This window comes from Rhincodon typus, chromosome 38, assembly GCF_021869965.1.
Source record: "Rhincodon typus isolate 14 chromosome 38, sRhiTyp1.1, whole genome shotgun sequence".
Taxonomy (NCBI): Eukaryota; Metazoa; Chordata; class Chondrichthyes; order Orectolobiformes; family Rhincodontidae; genus Rhincodon; species Rhincodon typus.
Genome location: NC_063369.1, coordinates 20,204,676 through 20,222,103, shown reverse-complemented (window position 1 = coordinate 20,222,103; position 17,428 = coordinate 20,204,676). Strand labels below are relative to the sequence as shown.

The window sequence follows — 17,428 nt, the reverse complement described above, 5'->3', positions numbered from 1 at the left end:
CACGTGGGACCTTATCAAAAGCCTTGCTGAAGTCCAAGTAGACTACGTCAAAGGCATTTTCCTCATCTACACACCGAGTCACCTCTTCAAAAAATTCAGTTCAATTGTGACCTTCCCTTAAAAAAACCATGCTGAGTATTCTTGATTACCTCCTGCCTCTCCAAATGTAGATTAATTCTGTGCTTCAGAATTGCTTCTAACACTATCCCTACCACCTAGGTTAAATTGATTGGCCTGTAGTTTCTTGGTTTATCCCTTGATCCCTTCTTGAATAGCAGTCTCAGTCTAATGTGTGACAGTAGCCTCCACCCCTTCAGTTCTGGACTCCAGGACCAGTGAAAACAGTCAGTGTCAAGGCCCTTCAGACTCTTCAATGTTTCAATCAGATCTCTTCTCACCCTGCTATACTCCAGAGAATATTAATTCAATTTACTCTGCTTTCCCTCGTGGGAGACTCCCTCATAGAACCACACAAAAAAGAACATTCAGGGAGAGTGCCCATAAAGTTGTTTTTTATCTCTCTTGTCACTTCGGTTGTAAGAATAAAAAGGCAGAATATATATTAAAAGGTGTGGAACTTGTAAATATTGATGAAAGAACACAGAAAATCAACAACAAAAGTTGATGGTCAGTGTTTTGAGACCAATATGGTGCTTCTTCTGGACATGGTGGCTCAGTGGTTAGCACTGATGCCTCACAGCGCCAGGGACCCAGGTTCGATTCCAGCCTTGGGTGACTGTCTGTGTGGAGTTTGCATATTCTCCCTGTGTCTGCGTGGGTTTCCTCCCACAGTCCAAAGATATGCAGGTCAGGTGGATTGGCCTTGCTAAATTGCCCGTAGTGTTCAGGGATGTGTAGATTAGGTTGGCTACAGGGGAATGGGTCTGGGTTGGATGCTCCGAGTGTCGGTATGGACTTGTTGGGGCGAAGGGCCTGTTTCCACAGTATAGGGATTCTATGATTAATGATTGAAGTAAGTGGTGGAAAAGTTTTATACTGTGGGGAAAAAAATGGGACAGAAGGAAAACTCAGGAGATGTTTAGAAGTTGATAGAGATTGGAGATCACAAGTATCACAGAATGAGAGGCAAAGGGAGTTGTAATGGATATAAAGGAGAGAGCGAGATTCAGAGTTGGTGTTAATGGCAGAATGTAGGTCAGTCAGGAAGTTAGCTTGCATGTTCATCGAACAGTTAGGAAGGCAAATGTTTGTTTTAATTGTAAAGCAATTGAAGTAGAAGAATAAAGAAATCTTGCTGCAATGTCAGCCCGTTTGGTGAGAACAGGCCTATAGTTCTGTGCATATCTATGGATCCACATTGAAGGAAGGATATTTTTACAGGTCAGTGAGTTTTCATTGGATTGGTCTACAAGCAGGGACCCCCCGTGGCTGTTCCCCTCAATAACAAGTATACCATTTTGGATACTGTTGGGATGGATGACCTACCAGGGGAAGGCCATAGCGGACAGGTCTCTGGCACTGAGCCTGACCCTGTGGCAAAGAAGGGAAGGGGGTAGAATAGGAGAGCAATTGTAGTGGGGGACTTGATAGTAAGAGGCACAGAAGGCGGTTCTGTGGATGCGAACGAGATGAAAGGATGGTATGTTGCCTCCCGGGTGCCAGGGTCCGTGTTGTCTCGGATCGTGTCTTCAAGATCCTTAAGGGGGAGGGTGAGCAACCATCAGTTATGGCACACATCGGTACCAATGACATAGGTAGAAAAAGGACAGAGAATGTGAAAAATGAGTACAGGGAGTTAGGTTGGAAGCTGAAGTCCAGGACAAACAGGGTAGTTATTTCTGGATTACTACCAGTGCCATGTGATAACGAGGTAAGAAATAGGGAGACAGTGCAGCTAAACACGTGGCTACAGGGCTGGTGTAGGAGGGAGGGCTTCCATTATGTGGATAATTGGAGCACCTTCTGGGGAAGGTGGGACCTGTACAGTAAGGACGGGTTGCACCTGAACCGGAAGTGCACAAATATCCTGGGAGGGAGGTTTGCTAGAGCTGTACGAGATGGTTTAAACTAGATTGGCAGGGGGTGGGGAACCAGATTTATAATTCAGAGGATGAGGTATTCGGCCTTTCAACAGACACAACAGGGAGTGAGGTGGTTTATAAAGAAATGCGGTCGATGGAGAGTAATTGCGGACACCGATATGGTTTGAGGTGTGTATACTTCAATGCTAGAAGTATCAGAAATAAAGCGGATGAACTTAGAGCATGGGTCGGTACTTGGAACTACGATGTTGTGGCCATTACAGAAACTTGGGTAACTCGGGGAGAGGAATGGTTGTTAGAAGTTCCTGGATTTAGATGCTTTAAAAGAAATAGGGAGGGTGGAAAAAGAGGCGGGGGAGTGGCATTGCTAGTCAGGGCGAGTATAGCAGATACTGAAAGGCAGTTCGAGAATGATATGTCTACAGAGTCAGTTTGGGTTGAGGTCAGGAACAAGAAAGGAGCAGTCACTTTGTTGGGGGTTTTTTATAGACCCCCTAATAGTTGCAGAGAAGTAGAGGAGCGGATTGGGAGGCAGATACTGGAAAGGTGCAGAAGTCACAGGGTTGTAGTCATGGGTGACTTCAACTTTCCAAATATTGATTGGAAACATTTTAGTTGTAATACTTTAGATGGAGCAGATTTTGTCCAGTGCATTCAGGAAGGATTCCTGACACAGTATGTAGATAGACCAACACAAGGAGAGGCCACTTTGGATTTGGTGCTTGGCAACAAGCCGGGCCAAGTGTTAGACCTGTTGGTAGGAGAGCATTTTGGCGGTAGCGATCATAACTCTGTTTCTTTCCCGATAGTCATGGATTGGATAGATACATACGGCAGGGTAAAGTTTACAATTGGGGGAAGGGTAATAACAATTCAGTTAGGCAAGAACTGGGTAACATAAATTGGGAACAGATGTTGTCAGGGAAGAGCACTATTGAAATGTGGAGATTGTTTAAGGAATGCATACTGCATGTGCTCGATATGTTTGTCCCTAGCAGGCAGAGAAGATGCGGTCGAGCGAGGCAGCCATGGCTCTCGAGAGAGGTCGAACGACTGGTTAAGAGGAAGAAGGAGGCTTATGTAAGGTTTAGGAAGAGAGGAATGGAAAAGGCTCTAGAGGGGTACAAGTTAGCCAGGAAGGAGCTGAAGAAAGGGCTTAGGAGAGCTATAAGGGGGCATGAGAAAACCTTGGCGGATAGGATCAAGGAAAACTCCAAGGCTTTTTACACGTATGTGCAGAACAAGAGAATGACCAGGGAAAGGGGAGGGCCGATCAAGGATTGTAAAGGGAATTTGTGCTTTGAGCCTAAAGAGATAGGAGAGGTCCTTAATGAATACTTTTCTTCAGTATTCACAACTGAGAGGGATCTAGTTGTAGAGGAGGGCGTTGTGAAACAGGCGGTAGGCTAGAGGAGGTTGATGTTAGTAAAGAAGATATGCTAGGAATTCTGAGGAAGTTGAAGATAGATAAGTCCCCCGGGCCTGATGGGATTTATCTAAGTATTCTATGGGAAGCGAGGAACGAGATCGCAGGGCCTCTGGCGATGATTTTTTCATCCTCACTGTCCACGGGTATAGTGCCGGAATGTTGGAAAGAGGCAAACGTCATTCCCTTGTTCAAAAAAGGGAACAGGGATAACCCCGGAAATTACAGGCCAGTTAGTCTTACGTCAGTGGTGGGCAAATTATTGGAAAGGGCTCTGAGAGACAGGATTTATGATCACTTGGAAAGGCACAGTTTGATTCGTGATAATCAGCATGGATTTGTGAGGGATAGATCATGCGTCACAAATCTTATTGAATTCTTTGAAGAGATTACCAAACATGTGGATGAAGGTAGAGCAGTGGATGTGGTATATATGGATTTAAGTAAGGCATTTGATGATGTTCCCACGGTAGGCTCATGCAGAAGGTAAGGAGGGATGGGCTAGGGGGAAATTTGGCAGATTGGATTCAGAATTGGCTGACCCTTAGAAGACAAAGGGTGGTGGTGGATGGAAAATATTCAACATGGTGCTCAGTTTTGAGTGGTGTACCACAAGGATCTGTTCTGGGTCCTCTTCTATTTGTGATTTTTGTAAATTATTTGGATGAAGGAGTGGAAGGGAGGATTAGCAAGTTCGCGGACGATACGAAGGTGGGTCACGTTGTGGACAGTGCGGAGGGATGTTCTCGGTTACAAAGGGACATTGATAGGATGCAGAGCTGGGCTGAGAAGTGGCAGATGGAATTTAACCCTGAAAAGTGTGAGGTGATTCATTTTAGAAGGACAAACTTGAAAGCAGAATACAGGGTTAATGGAAAGATTCTTGGCAGTGTGGAGGAGCAGAGGGATCTTAGGGTTCATGTTCACAGTTCCCTGAGAGCTGCCACCCAGGTGGATAGAGTTGTTAAGAAGGCGTTTGATGTGTTAGCTTTCATTAATAGAGGGATTGAGTTCAAGAGCCATGAAGTTATGCTCCAGCTATACAAAAGCCTGGTTCGGCCACATCTGGAGTATTGTGTCCAGTTCTGGTCACCTCATTACACGAAAGATGTGGAAGCGTTGGAAAAGGTGCAGAGGAGATTTACCAGGATGTTGCCTGGAATGGAGGGAAGGTCTTACGAGGAAAGGTTGAGAGAGCTATGGCTTTTCTCTTTCGAATGACGAAGGATGAGAGGTGACTTTATAGAGGTGTACAAAATGATCAGAGGTATAGATAGAGTAGACAGCCAGAGACTTTTTCCTAGGGTGGAGGTAGCTTTTACAAGGGGACATAGTTTTAAACTGAAAGGAGATAGATATCGAGGAGACGTCAGAGGTAGGTTCTTTACTCAGAGAGTGGTAGGGGCGTGAAATGCATTGCCGGAGAGGGTAGTGGAGTCGGCCTCATTAGGGGCATTTAACTGGCTATTAGATGGGCATATGGATGACAGTATAAGGTCGCGGTGGAGGTTAGATAGACCTTAGGTTTAGGGTAAAAGTTCGGCACAACATCGTGGGCTGTACTGTTCTATGTTATATGTTCTATAAGCGCTGCGGCTTAGTTGGTTAATGTGCCTGATTAGTAAACGGGAGATCTGGGTTCAAATCCTAGCGGTGCTGTGTTGCTTCACAGTGCCAGGGATCTGGGTTCAATTCCACCCTCGGACGACTGTCTGTGTGGAATTTACACATTCTCCCCGTGTCTGCGTGGGTTTCCTCCGGGTGCACCGGTTTCCTCCCACATTCTGAAGATATGCAGGGTAGGTGAATTGGCCATGTTAAGTTGCCCATAGTGTCCAGAGATGTTTGGGGATAGACGTGGGAAATGCAGGGATCGGGGAATGGGATTGGGTAGGATGCTCTTCAGAGGGGTGGTGTTTGCTTGTTGGGCCGAATGTTCCCACACTGTAGGGATTCTATCCTATGGTCCATGGCTGAGAGGGTTCCCTTATTTTGAATGGTTGAGTAAAAGTGGAGCTATAGAGCCCAGAATTCAGAAGAATACCTGAGAATCTTTTTGAAACATATCATAAAGTATTGAAGGGTCTTATTTGCATAGCCACTGAGAGGTTGTTTCCTTGGCTGGGGAATCAAGAACATGATGGTCACAGGCCCTTCACCTGGTGATGAAAATGAGTTGAAATTTTTTCACTCAGTTGGGAGGTTGAGTTAAGGCCAGTGAGACATGATCTTACTGAATGGCATGACAGGGTCAAGGGGCTGAATGGTCCACTCTTTCTCCTGCTCAGAACTGCGAGATTGCAAGTCAGAACATGACTTGCAGTTTTCTTAAGTCTCTCCATTTACATATGGGCTCTACCCTTTCCTGAGCCAGGTCACTGACTCGAAACATTAATTGTGTTTCTCTCTCTACAGATACTGCAGACCTACTGAGTTTCTCCAGCACTTTGTTTGTTTTACATTTCCAGCATTCACAGTTAATTGTTTTTATTATATTGTGCAGACAGGGGCTCCTTACATCATTGGGTTTGGCGGGGGAGTCGGGGCAGTAAATTTGAAGAATAAAAGTGCCTTGGAACCAACTGAAGGTGATCATACCTTAGCACCTGCAAGTTTCCTTGTGACAGACAATTTGGGAGCTAGTTGGCCTTCCAAGGAAGACGTGCAGCCTCTGCAGCTCATCAGCACTTGTGACAGAGCAGAAACCCCAGCAGCAGCAATTGCTTTCTTCTCCACTATGATATGAGCTTCTGTTTAAAGTGGGGTATTTGTACCTGATGAAGCAATATTTATGTATCTTATGTAACATAAGAACTTGACATGGGTAACATAGTATTGAAAGCTTCATTGCAGTTCCTGGTATCTACATGTATTAGTCACAGGCACATCAATGTCTGAGCTTATAATAAGTCATTCAGTTACAAACAATAGCTTCCATTATTATATCATGCTTTCAAATGAGTCATAGAGGAGTCTAAGACCCTTATACTGTCAGGTCACATACTATGATACAGTGGTGATATCATGAGCAAGTTTCTTAAAGGTACACTGACATACAGTGAGTCAGATGATAATATTTCTGCACAGCCTGCATTTAACTAAACCAGTATTTCCCAAACCTATTACTGGTGTGACCCCACTTCAATGCCCCAAACTTCACATGACTGCAGATTGAAAATCTGAGTTCCTTTGCGGGGTGGAGGGGGAACAGTGAAATGTTACTAGAGTTGTTAAGCTGGGGATGGAACGATCTTCAGATGCTGAGGAGGGTTGTGGAGTGCGTGGTTGAGTGTGGTGCCAAGTCAATAATTAAAAAGGTTTTTCAAAACAAAACCTTTCTGCAACCTTTATTTTGCATCAGCAACGGGGCCTCATTATCTGTAGTTTAGGCCATGTCCACAGTTAGAAAAACAGTGACGATTTAAAGGGGCCTCACAGCCATCAACATTTCAATCTGACACCTGTGTCACCCTCGGAGCTCATAGCTCCAAGCTGTAGTCTCGTGATCCTCTCCCTCTATTAGGGAAACCCTGTATAATACAGGGCCTTACCTCAAAGGAGGTCATGCTCACAGCACAGGATCTATAGGTCAAAGGTCAGTTTTCTCAACCTCTTTTGCAGTGGGAGTTTACGAACAGTTGCAGCCTCGTGGAGGAAGACCTCTGGTCATCAGGGGCAGGCAATCACCTGTAGACCTCGGTCATCAAGGTACTCCATCCTGGATTAAGTCCTTGGATGTAAGGAAGATCTCACAATCTGCAGCCCCCAATGTCATCAGCCAGGCTCTGAGGCCTTTGCCAAGGCTGCCAACTACAGAATGGTGAGGCCAACATAACCATGGAGACAGTTGATCTTACTCCTGTTGAGGGCCCAGTGGGCAACAAGACCATGCCCATGTGACAAATGCCACATAACAGCCAGGCACACCTGTAAGTCTTGCACTTCCTCATTGTATGACTGGTTCATGCCCATCACAAGGCCATAAAGCACATGGGCACCAAGAAACCAGGGAGTTGTCATGATGCCTTCATCCTTTGGCAACTTTGCATTCTGCTGTTATCCCCTCTGCCAGTAGCATCTGTGGTTGGCTCCTCAGGGACTTGGGCTACTCACTCATGACCTGACAGGTGGAGCCTTGAGGAATGCACCCTTACTCCTCTCAGAGGCAAAGGGAAGGTACAACTAGAACCATATCACCACCACAGGAACAACAGACAGTTTGTTCAAAGGTGGGTCCTACAGCCAAGAGAGATCTGGAAGGCTCCCTTTGTTGGACTTCGTCAGAGTGCCCAAGGTTGTCCAAAATGGTGCTGCAGAGAGGACCTGCAGCAGGCACCATGGGAATGTGGCAAAAACCTGGCATTCCCAGAGGAGGGCCATCCTGATGCCTGCAGACAAGGCAACTGTCTCTCCATGGTAGCCCATGTGGAGACCACACCCAGTTCTTCATATTACCCCACCACCAACACAGACAACCGTATCCCTACAGGGACACAGCCTTTCATCACATCCCAACCTTACTAATACAGCTCTGACCATTCAGCACACAGTCAACACACTTTGCGACAAAGTAGAGGCTTTGGCGATAGGTGGGTCACAAAAATTGACCCTGCTTCACAGTAAAGGGCATTAATGACATACTAAAGGCCCCACGATCATTCACTTTTCATATCTAGAAAACGTTAAATCACACAGTATTTCTTACTTCTCTGTGATTCTAGCCCTGTCATTGCAGTGAAGCTGGGTACCTACTGTTCATTCCCTGCTTAGACACATCAGCACAATATGGCCAATGAGGTGTCTGAACGTCTTGATCAGAATCCAGAATGTCTAGATAATGATCTGGAATGCAATAGAGGCCTACCATACAGAGAAAAGTCCTTTGGCCCATTGAGTCTGTACTCGTCAAAAACAAGCACTGAACTATTTGAGTCCCATGTTCCAGAAAATGGCCTGGAGCCTTGCATGCCTTCGCATCGCAAGTGCACACCTAAATACTTCTTAAATGGTACAAGGGTTTCTACCTTTACCACCCTTCCAAGTAGTGAGTTCCAGATTCCCACCACCCCCAAGCTGAAAAAGTCCATTCCTTATGTCCCCTCTAAACTTACTGCCTCTTACCTTAAATCTATATGGTCCTTTGTCACTGATTCATCCACTCAGGAGAAATGCTCCTTCCTATCTATCCTACCTATGCCTCTCATAATTTTATACATCTTAATCATGTCACACCTCAGTCTCCTCTGCTACAAGGAGAACAACCCAGGCTGTCCGATCTCTCTTCATCACTGAAACTCTCCAGCACAGGCAATATCCTGGTAAATCTCCTTTACATCCTCTACAGTGCAATCACTTCCATCCTATAATGTGATTTCCACAACTGCACACAATACTCTAGGTGTGGCTGAACTAACATTTATTTAGTTTCAGCATAAACTCCCTGCTCTTAAACTCTCTGCCTATAATAAAGACAAGTATCCCCATGCCTTCTTAACCATTTTATCCACCTGTCTCGATCAGGATCTGGAACCAGAATTACTGAGTGAGGAGACAAAATTCAGACCAGAACCTGGAACGTTCAGGTCTGGAAACAAAGTCCAGATGGTGAGACAGAAAGCCGAGATCAACAGGCTGACTGATGGCTCCACCGTTTTATTATGTTAAATAACATATGAAATTAACAATAAAAAGTTATAAAATGCGTCACAGATCGTACATTCCAACTGGAATCTCAGATGGGTGGGAGGGACCACTGTCCATGGAACCTTTCCACCATTTACTCTGTGTTATAGCTGTGTCTTAGGCAGACTGTGGGAGAACGAAGCCCTATGCCAGAAAGTTTGAATGACCCAATGTTCAGGAATGCTGCAGTGAGAGGTATCCCACTAATTAAATCATCAAACCAAGCTTCCATTATTATCCAGTATCCAGTTTCTTGTTCTGTCTTTCCAGCAAACTGGTATAAATTCAACCTCCCAAACCATTTCAGCTTTATCCTGACCAGCTCTGCTTTTCCTTCACTGATCCTTAAACCAGTGCTAGTCACCATCCTGGATTCAGTCACCCTCCATCCTTTCTCGGATATCTGAGGGGAGCGTTTGGAACAGAGACTCTTCCACGATCAGGCCTCCGCGCTTCAGGCTGGCGCACTGTCCCACCTCAGGGGGCAATACTTCCAAGTGGTTGCCCTTCAGTTCCAGCCTTGCCAGCAGGGGCAGGCCAGCAATTCTGGGCGAGAGGGCAGTCAGGTCATTGTGGGCGACTTTCAAGGCTTTCAGCTTCTTACAGAAGAAGAGCTCATTAGGCAGGGACTCGATGGAGTTGTGGGACACAGAGAAGTGGTGGAGGTTCTGGAGGACCCCTATTTCTGGTGGGATTGAGCTGATGCGATTGTGGGAGAGGTCAAGGTGTCGGAGCTTGTTACACAAGAAGAGTTGAGGTGGTATGTCCTCAATCTGGTTATTGTTGAGATAGAGGCACTCCAAAGAGCTGAGCTTTTTGATGTGTTCAGGGATGTAGATGATGTGATTGTACCACAGCTTCAGACAGGTTAGTTTCTGGCAGTGTTGGAGGCTGAGGATTTCCTCAATGGACCGGAGATGGTTCTCCTTCAAATTCAGCTCCTCCAGGTTCACCAGGCTAGACACAGTGTGAGGGATCCTCTCCAGCTCGCACTGCACCAGTTCCAAGACTCTGAGCTGCAGCAGTTTTTTCAAGATGTTTGATGCCATGAATTTGGTGCCATCATTGTGGATGCTCAACTTCTGGAGATGGCTGGACAGGTCTGCCAGACACGGAGGGATTTTGGCTATGTTGCTTTTCAGGTACAGGGTCTTGAGGTGGTGAAGCTCGCAAAGAGAATCCAGAATGAAACACTTGGCACCCTCTTGAGTGAGAGATCCAGTCAGGCTGAGTTCCTCCACATTTTCCATACTGGGCACCCAGAGGGGAAACTCCTGGAGGCTGTCAAAACGTACTTGGAGGACTTTGAGGTTTTCCTTCAGAAAGTCCAAGGCGGCCTGGTGGAGCCGCACTGGGCAGTTGAGCAGCGACAGCTCCTGCAGGTGGATCAGTTGCGTGGTGGCCGGTGGCAACTCCAGGTCGGCACTGAGCTCGAGTTTCAGAGCCTGGATTTCGGTCAAGTGGAAGGTGGCGGCGGGCAGAGCGGGCACCATCAGGAGGTGCAGTTCGAGGCGGTGGGCCAGGTTCCTCTGCAACCTCTGCCGCAGCTTCTCAGCTGACCACTCACGGTCCAGATTCAGCTGCATCAACTTGTTCTCGCTGACCTCAGACAGGAAGACGGCAAACCGCTTGGAGTAGAGTGCGTCGTACTGGTCGGTCAGGTGGAGCATAAAGGCGAAGTCATTCCTCACGTCTGGAATGTCGCTGATACCTGACTCCTGCCGCACATACTCGAAGGAATATTCTTTGAGAGGTCGGTAGAAGAGCCAGTACAGCGTATAGAGGCAGGTGCAGCCGTACACACAAACAAAACAGATGTAGCAAATGGCAAGTTTGAAGAAGAGGTGGGCCTTTGTGTGATTACAGCAAAAATGACGGTAACCAGTCACATCCTCGATGTTAACGGTGCAGGGCACCACGACGTGTATATTCAGAACCAACGACGCGTTGTAAACGATGATCAGGATGAACTTGATGACCCGGACAATTGTCTGTCCGATGTACATGAAGTAAAGGATGTCACTGTCCTCCACGTGCAGGCGGAATTTCTTCACCTTTTCAAACAAGGCCTTGGCCTGCTCGCCCTCCTGCTTGTCCAGGGTACTCTCACTCCCCTTGTCTGCCACCAGTGGAGATTCCCCCGAGCCGGCCTGCTCCTCGGATGGCCCGCCGGAGTCACCTTCAGAGCCGGAGCTGGAGCCGGCTGGCAGGTTCCCCGACTGGTCCCGCTGGCCCGCCTTCTCACCGGACACCTCGCTCAGAGCCCGGGTGGTCCATGGCGAATCGAAGCACTTAGCCAGGATGGAGACAAAGTGCTCGATTTTGGAGCTGGTCCCGGGGAACTTGAACCAGAAGCTCCCGCAGATCATGAAAGTGAGGGTGTGGACGAGCACCAAGTAGGGGAAGTACTTGACATACCAGTGAAGAGCTTTCTCGTAGCAGATCTGATTAATAAAGCTGTACTGCTGAAGATCCAGGTTGGTCTTTACTCCATTCAGTTCATGTGTTGAGCTCTCCGAGGGCTTTACTTGCAACATGAACTCTGAGCAATTGATCTGGAATAGAGAATGTGTCGATACTGGCCCAGGGAGACAGATAATCTTGTCTTGTGTTACCTAGAGACAAACAAATGACAGTACGATTGCAAAGGCTGAATGATGCAGTCACTGGAAATCTGAAATAAGAACAAAAAGTGCTGAAGAAACTCATAATGGTCCGACAACATGTGTGGAGAAAGAAAGTTAACACTTCGAGTCCAGAACGACAGTTCTGAAGAAGGTTTATTGGACTTGAAATGTCCAGAACGACAGTTCTGAAGAAGGTTTATTGGACTTGAAATGTTAACGCTGTTTCTCTGTCCACAGATGCTGCCGCACCTGCTGAGCTTCTCTAACATTCTCTGAGTTGTTTCAGATTTTCCATTATCCACAGTATTTTGCTTTTAATTATTCGGAACTGGGGCAATTTAGAAATGCAGTCTTCACCAAGTGAGAAGAAGAAACAGAAGAGAAAGTTTGTGCCAAACAGAAGATAGGAGCAATTAAATGACAAAAGAATTAGCCGTGCGGTCTAAAGACCAAAGGGAGTGGTTATGTGTCAAGGATCTTAAAGACAGAGAGTGTGGGAGAAGAATACAAATCTGATTGGTGTTGATAGCTGCAGCTTCAGCAGAGGACAAAATAGAGAGAGTGTGAGGAAGAAGAGTATGTACTTATTTAGAATTGGAAGCAGCAACTGCAGAGAGAACAGCAGCATCTTTGTGTTTGAAGAAATCAGGGAGAAAAAAATTCAAACTGGGGAATTACAGGACAGTCCTGAGTCGATTGGCTGGTGAGTTTTGTAGCTTTAGTCCCCTTTCTCCAGATTTAGTATGTTAAACATGTTGGGAAATTCAAAATTTCATTTTCTGTTAAATATTAAAACATTTTAATTTTACTATATTTAAGTGCCATCTGCAGAAAAGAAGTGACTGCTTGTTTAAAAAGTAGCTAGGTTTTGTTGTCTAATAGCTAGAGGATCAGCAGGATAGCTTAGACCTCTCGAGTACACATTCTATACCATGTGAGAACTCCCAAGACATTTCCTGTGCCCTGGATAACCATGTGCTGAGAAAGTCTTGTCAGTTGCGGCCGCTCAGGCTCTGGGTTTCAGAGCTTCACAAGCAGCTGGCATCATCAGTCTAATGCCTCCAAGATGTCGGGAACTTCACAAACAGCAAATTTATAGATATACTCACTTTGTAGATTAAGAACATTTAAGAGAGGGAATCAAGAAGAAAGAGGAAGAAGCAGGTAGCACAGAAGTCTCCCTAAATGTATCTCAGAACTCTGTTCCGAATGCTGGTGAGAGTGATGGTGCATCTGGAGAGTGCAGTCACTGCATGTTGCCAGGGGTGCCTCAACTGTGTAGGGGCACAAGGAGAACAATGTTCAATAGTTTTTTTTATTCACTGTGGGATGTGGGCATCGCTGGCTGGTCCGCATTTATTGCCTGTCCCTAGTTGCCCTTGAGAAGGTGCTGGTGAGCTACCTTCTTGAACCACTGCACTCCATGTGCTGTAGGTAGATAGATCCACAATGCTGTTAAGGAGGGAACTCCAAAATTTCGATCCAGTGACAGTGAAGGAACGGCAATATGTTTTCATGGTGAGTGAGGGACTGTAGATGTGAACCTTGGATGGTGCATTGCTTTCCTGATATCATTAACTGGCTGCACAATATCTTTGGTGGTAATAGATGGGAGGTGGGAGGATGACTAGCTAGTGTTTGTGATCCACATTGTGCAAAAACTTGGGTGGAAAGAAGGACTGGTCCTGTGGTATCTGGAATTAGGGAGGAAATTAACAAGTAAACCATTGAGGTTAGAAACCCCCAGATTACTAATTAGATGGAAGGATGGTGCATGAGGGAGGTTTAGATTCTTTGGATATTTGGACTCTGTCAGGACTAGATTGGACGTATACAAACCAAAGGAATTGCATAAATACTTCCTTGATTTTCCTGTGCTACTTAGGGATACTTTACTAACTTGGCAAGAATATGGGACCCAGAAGGTCAGAGTAGAGAAGATACCAAGGTACACAGAGTACTGGAAGAGACCGCTATCACCAAAGTAACAAATAGTAAGGGACAAGGTGAGATAGATGTAATAAAGTCTCAAATGCTTGTAGCAGAATTACTCGAGTGTGGGAATTAAGATTGGCGAGTTGTGGGAGCAGATAGTCATGTGGAAATATGGTTTTACAGCAATAAAGGTGACCTTGGTCAAGGAAGGGTAGGTTTAGGTGTTAAATATTCCAGTTATAGGGTGTTCAGGAAGATAGAAAAGGAAGAAAGTGGGGTGGGTGGGGGGAGGTGACAGCATCGATTAAAGAAAACATTGAGGTGCTAGATATAGAGGATGTCCCAGACGTACCGAGAACATAATCTATTTGACTAGAGTTGATATACAGAAAGGGCACAATTACATTGCTCAGAGTGGTCAGTAGCCCACCAACTAATAGGATGGATGTGGGAGGAACAAATTTGGAAGGAAATTACAGAGAGAAGCAAAGTTATAGAGTACTTACAACAAGGGGACTTTAATTATCCAAATATAGACTGGGAAAGTAAGAGTGTAAAGGGCGGAGAATGATTAGAGTTCCTTGAGTGAATTGAGGAAAATTTAAACAGCACAGCATGCAGTTTAGGTCTGATAGGTCTGATTCTTGTTAATGAAGTGGGCTCAGTGGATCATGCGTCAATGGAAAACATTTAGAGGGCAGTGATCACTGCATCACAAAGTTTGAATGACTATAGAAAAGTACAAAGAACAATCCAGAGAGAAAGTAATTAACTGGAGGAAAACCAACTTCGGAGCAGTCAGAATGGATCTGGCTCAGATCAATTGGAATCAAATGATGGCAGCAAAACTGTACCTGACCAATGGGCTACCTTTGAGGAAGGGTAGTTTGGGCATAGCCAAAGTATGTTCCCACGACGGGCAAAGAAATCCAGAGCTCCTTGGACGACAAAAGACACAGAGATTAAAGTGAAGCACAACAATGTTGACGGGTAAAAACCAAAAGAACTGTGGATGCTGTAAATCAGGAACAAAAGCAAACTTGCTGGAAAAGCTCAGCAGGTCTGGCAACATCTGTGAAGGAGAAAACAAAGTTAACGTTTCGGGTCTGGTGACCCTTCCTCAGAACTCAATGTTGACAGGTGTTTGCTGGGTTACACAATGGTAAATAAATTACACAATGGCAGATAAAGGAAGCAAAGACAGATAATAAGAAGAGATAGGCAGTTAACACAGAAGTGAATCCCATGATCTCCCATCGGCAAAAAAAAAGGAATAGTGCAAGAATGGTAAAAAAGTAGAGCGATGCCAATTAGAGACTTAAAAGGACATTTATGCACAGAGCATGGCTAAAGTATTAAATTAATACTTTGCATCTGTCTTTACCAAGGAAGAGCAGGTTATGGTGAAGCAGAGGTAGTTCAGGCACTTGAAGTGTTTCAAATTGAGAAGGAAGAAGTATTGGATAAATCATCTGAACTTAAAATTGCTAAGGCACCGGCACTGGATGAGATGCATTCCAGAATACTAAGGGAAGTGAGAGTGGAAATTGTGGAGATAATGGCCATAATTTTATAGTTTTCCAGAGATTCACAGGTGGCAGAGAACCGGAGATACTACACTTTTGTTAAAAAAAACGGGTAAAGTTATTACCCGGCAACTACAGTGGTGGGAAAATTATGACAAAGAATATCAATAATAATTTGGACTTAAGTTAATTAAGGAGACCCAACATAGAATTTCTCGGGGCAAATCATGTTAATTTATCTTCTTTGAGTTTTTTAAAGAGGTAAAAGAGAGGGTTGATCAGGGTAATGCTGTTGATGTTGTGAACATGGACTTCCAAAAGCTATTCAATACAGTGCCACACAACAGAATTGAGGAAAGTTATAGGTCATAAAGTAAAGGGGACAGTAGCAATGTGAGTAGAAAATTGTCTGAGGAATGGTAAACTGAGAATAGAGGTTATGGATATTGTTCAGCCTGGAGAAGGGTTTGTAGTGGAGTTCCTGAGAAATCGATATTGGAACTGTTGCTTTTAATGATATATATTAATGATTTACACCTTCGTGTACAAAATTTGTGGACGACATAAAACTTGGAAGTTTTGTGAACTGTTTGGAGGACAGTGTAGAACTCCAAAAGGACAAACAGCAAATGAATAATACCAACACAGCAAAGTAATACAAATAAGCCAAAATAGGGTAAGGGCGAAAGAACAAAGTGAGCATGAGGTAAGTTAGTTTAAGAAAAGACAAGGTATGGCAGGGGAGCTCAGACTGTATCAACAACAGAAATTGCTGGAAAAGCTCAGTGGATTTGGCAAAATCTGTGGAGAGAAATCAGAGTTAATGTTTCGGGTGCAATGACACTTCCTCAGAACTGGACCCAAAATGTTAACTCTGATTTCTCTCCACAGATTCTGCCAGGCCTGCTGAGTTTTTCCAGGAATTTCTGTTTTTATTTCTGATTTCCAGCATCCATAGTTCTTTCAGTTTTTATTTAGCTCAGCCTGTATGTTGCATATCCTGCATTATGTGGGAATTTTTAGACACTCCATGCTTTTCCTGGTTTGATCAGCTTGAGCACTGGATTTTGGAACTTGAGGTTGGCTTTAGGTATAGCAGTGCATCCGTGAGGCTGGCGAGTTACATGGAGAGCGTATTTTTAGATGTAGTAATCCTACAGTTTAAGGAAGTACAGTCAGAGAGGAGACAGGTGACCCATCATAGAATCCCTACAGTATAGAGGCAGACCATCTAGCCCATCGAGTCCACACCGACCATCTGAAGAACATCCCACCCAGATCCACCTCATCCCTGTAATCCTGCATTTCCCATGGCTAATCCATCTAGCCAACATGTCCCTGGACATGATGGGCAATTTAGCATGGCCAATCCACCTAACCTGAATGTCTTTGGACAGTGGGAGGAAACTGGAACACCAAGAGGAAACGCATGCAGCTATAGGGAGAATGTGCAAACACCATTCAGACAGTCAGCTGAGGGTGGAATTGAACCAGGGTCCCTGGCGCTGTAAGGCCGCAGTGCTAACCACTGAGCCACCATACCATCCAGTCAGAAGAAGGGAGACAGATCCAGAAAGCCCCAAAGTGCATTTCAGTCAAGAACAGATTGTCTGTTTTGGAAAGTGGTGAGAGTGACGGTTCCTCTGGGAAGTGCAGCCAAAGTCCAGCTGCATGAGGAAGGAGCCAGAAAGAGAGGGAGAATGTTTGTGGTGGGAGACACTATAGTGAGGGATATGGACAAGTGTTTCAGCCGACACAGATGATGCTTCCCTGAGGCCAGTGCTAAGGATGTCACTGAATAGCTGCAGGGCATTCTGAAGGGGGAATGACAAAAGTCAGATATGGTTCACATTGGGACCAACAAGAATTTACAGACCACAGTATCAGATTAAATAGCAGGACCTCAAAAGTTTGTAATCTCCTGATTACTCCTAGTGCCGTGTGCTAGTGAGTATAGGAATAGGCGGATAAAACAGATGAATGTGTGGCTAAAGCATTGTTGCAGAAGGGAGGCCTTTAGATTCCTGCATCACTGGGTCCATTTCTGGGAAAAGTGACACTGTATAAGCAGGATGGTCTGCACCTGAACCTGAATGAGACCAGCATCCTTGTGGGAAGGTTTGCTAGTGCTGTTACTGGAGGTTTAAGTCAATACAGTGTGGAGCTGGAGGAACACAGCAGGTCAGGCAGCATCAGAGAAGCAGGAAAGTTGACGTTTCGGGTTTACAC

The 17,428-nt window shown here is 45.3% G+C and overlaps 1 protein-coding gene across 5 annotated transcripts in view; it reads right to left on the bottom strand.

Moving 5' to 3' along the window:
• Positions 1-9,065: 9,065 nt before the first annotated feature.
• LOC109919444 (volume-regulated anion channel subunit LRRC8C-like) overlaps positions 9,066-17,428 on the bottom strand; it is a 29,747-nt gene continuing 21,384 nt past the window's right edge. For 4 of the 5 annotated variants that reach the window (XM_020519450.2, XM_048617958.1, XM_048617957.1 and 1 more), the window contains one exon: positions 9,066-11,726. In XM_020519450.2, the coding sequence (XP_020375039.2) occupies positions 9,486-11,726 (2,241 nt within the window). In that variant the 3' untranslated portion in view covers positions 9,066-9,485. Of the gene's footprint in view, positions 11,727-14,527; positions 14,611-17,428 lie in introns of those variants that run through there. The other variant, XM_048617959.1, reaches the window with a different exon arrangement.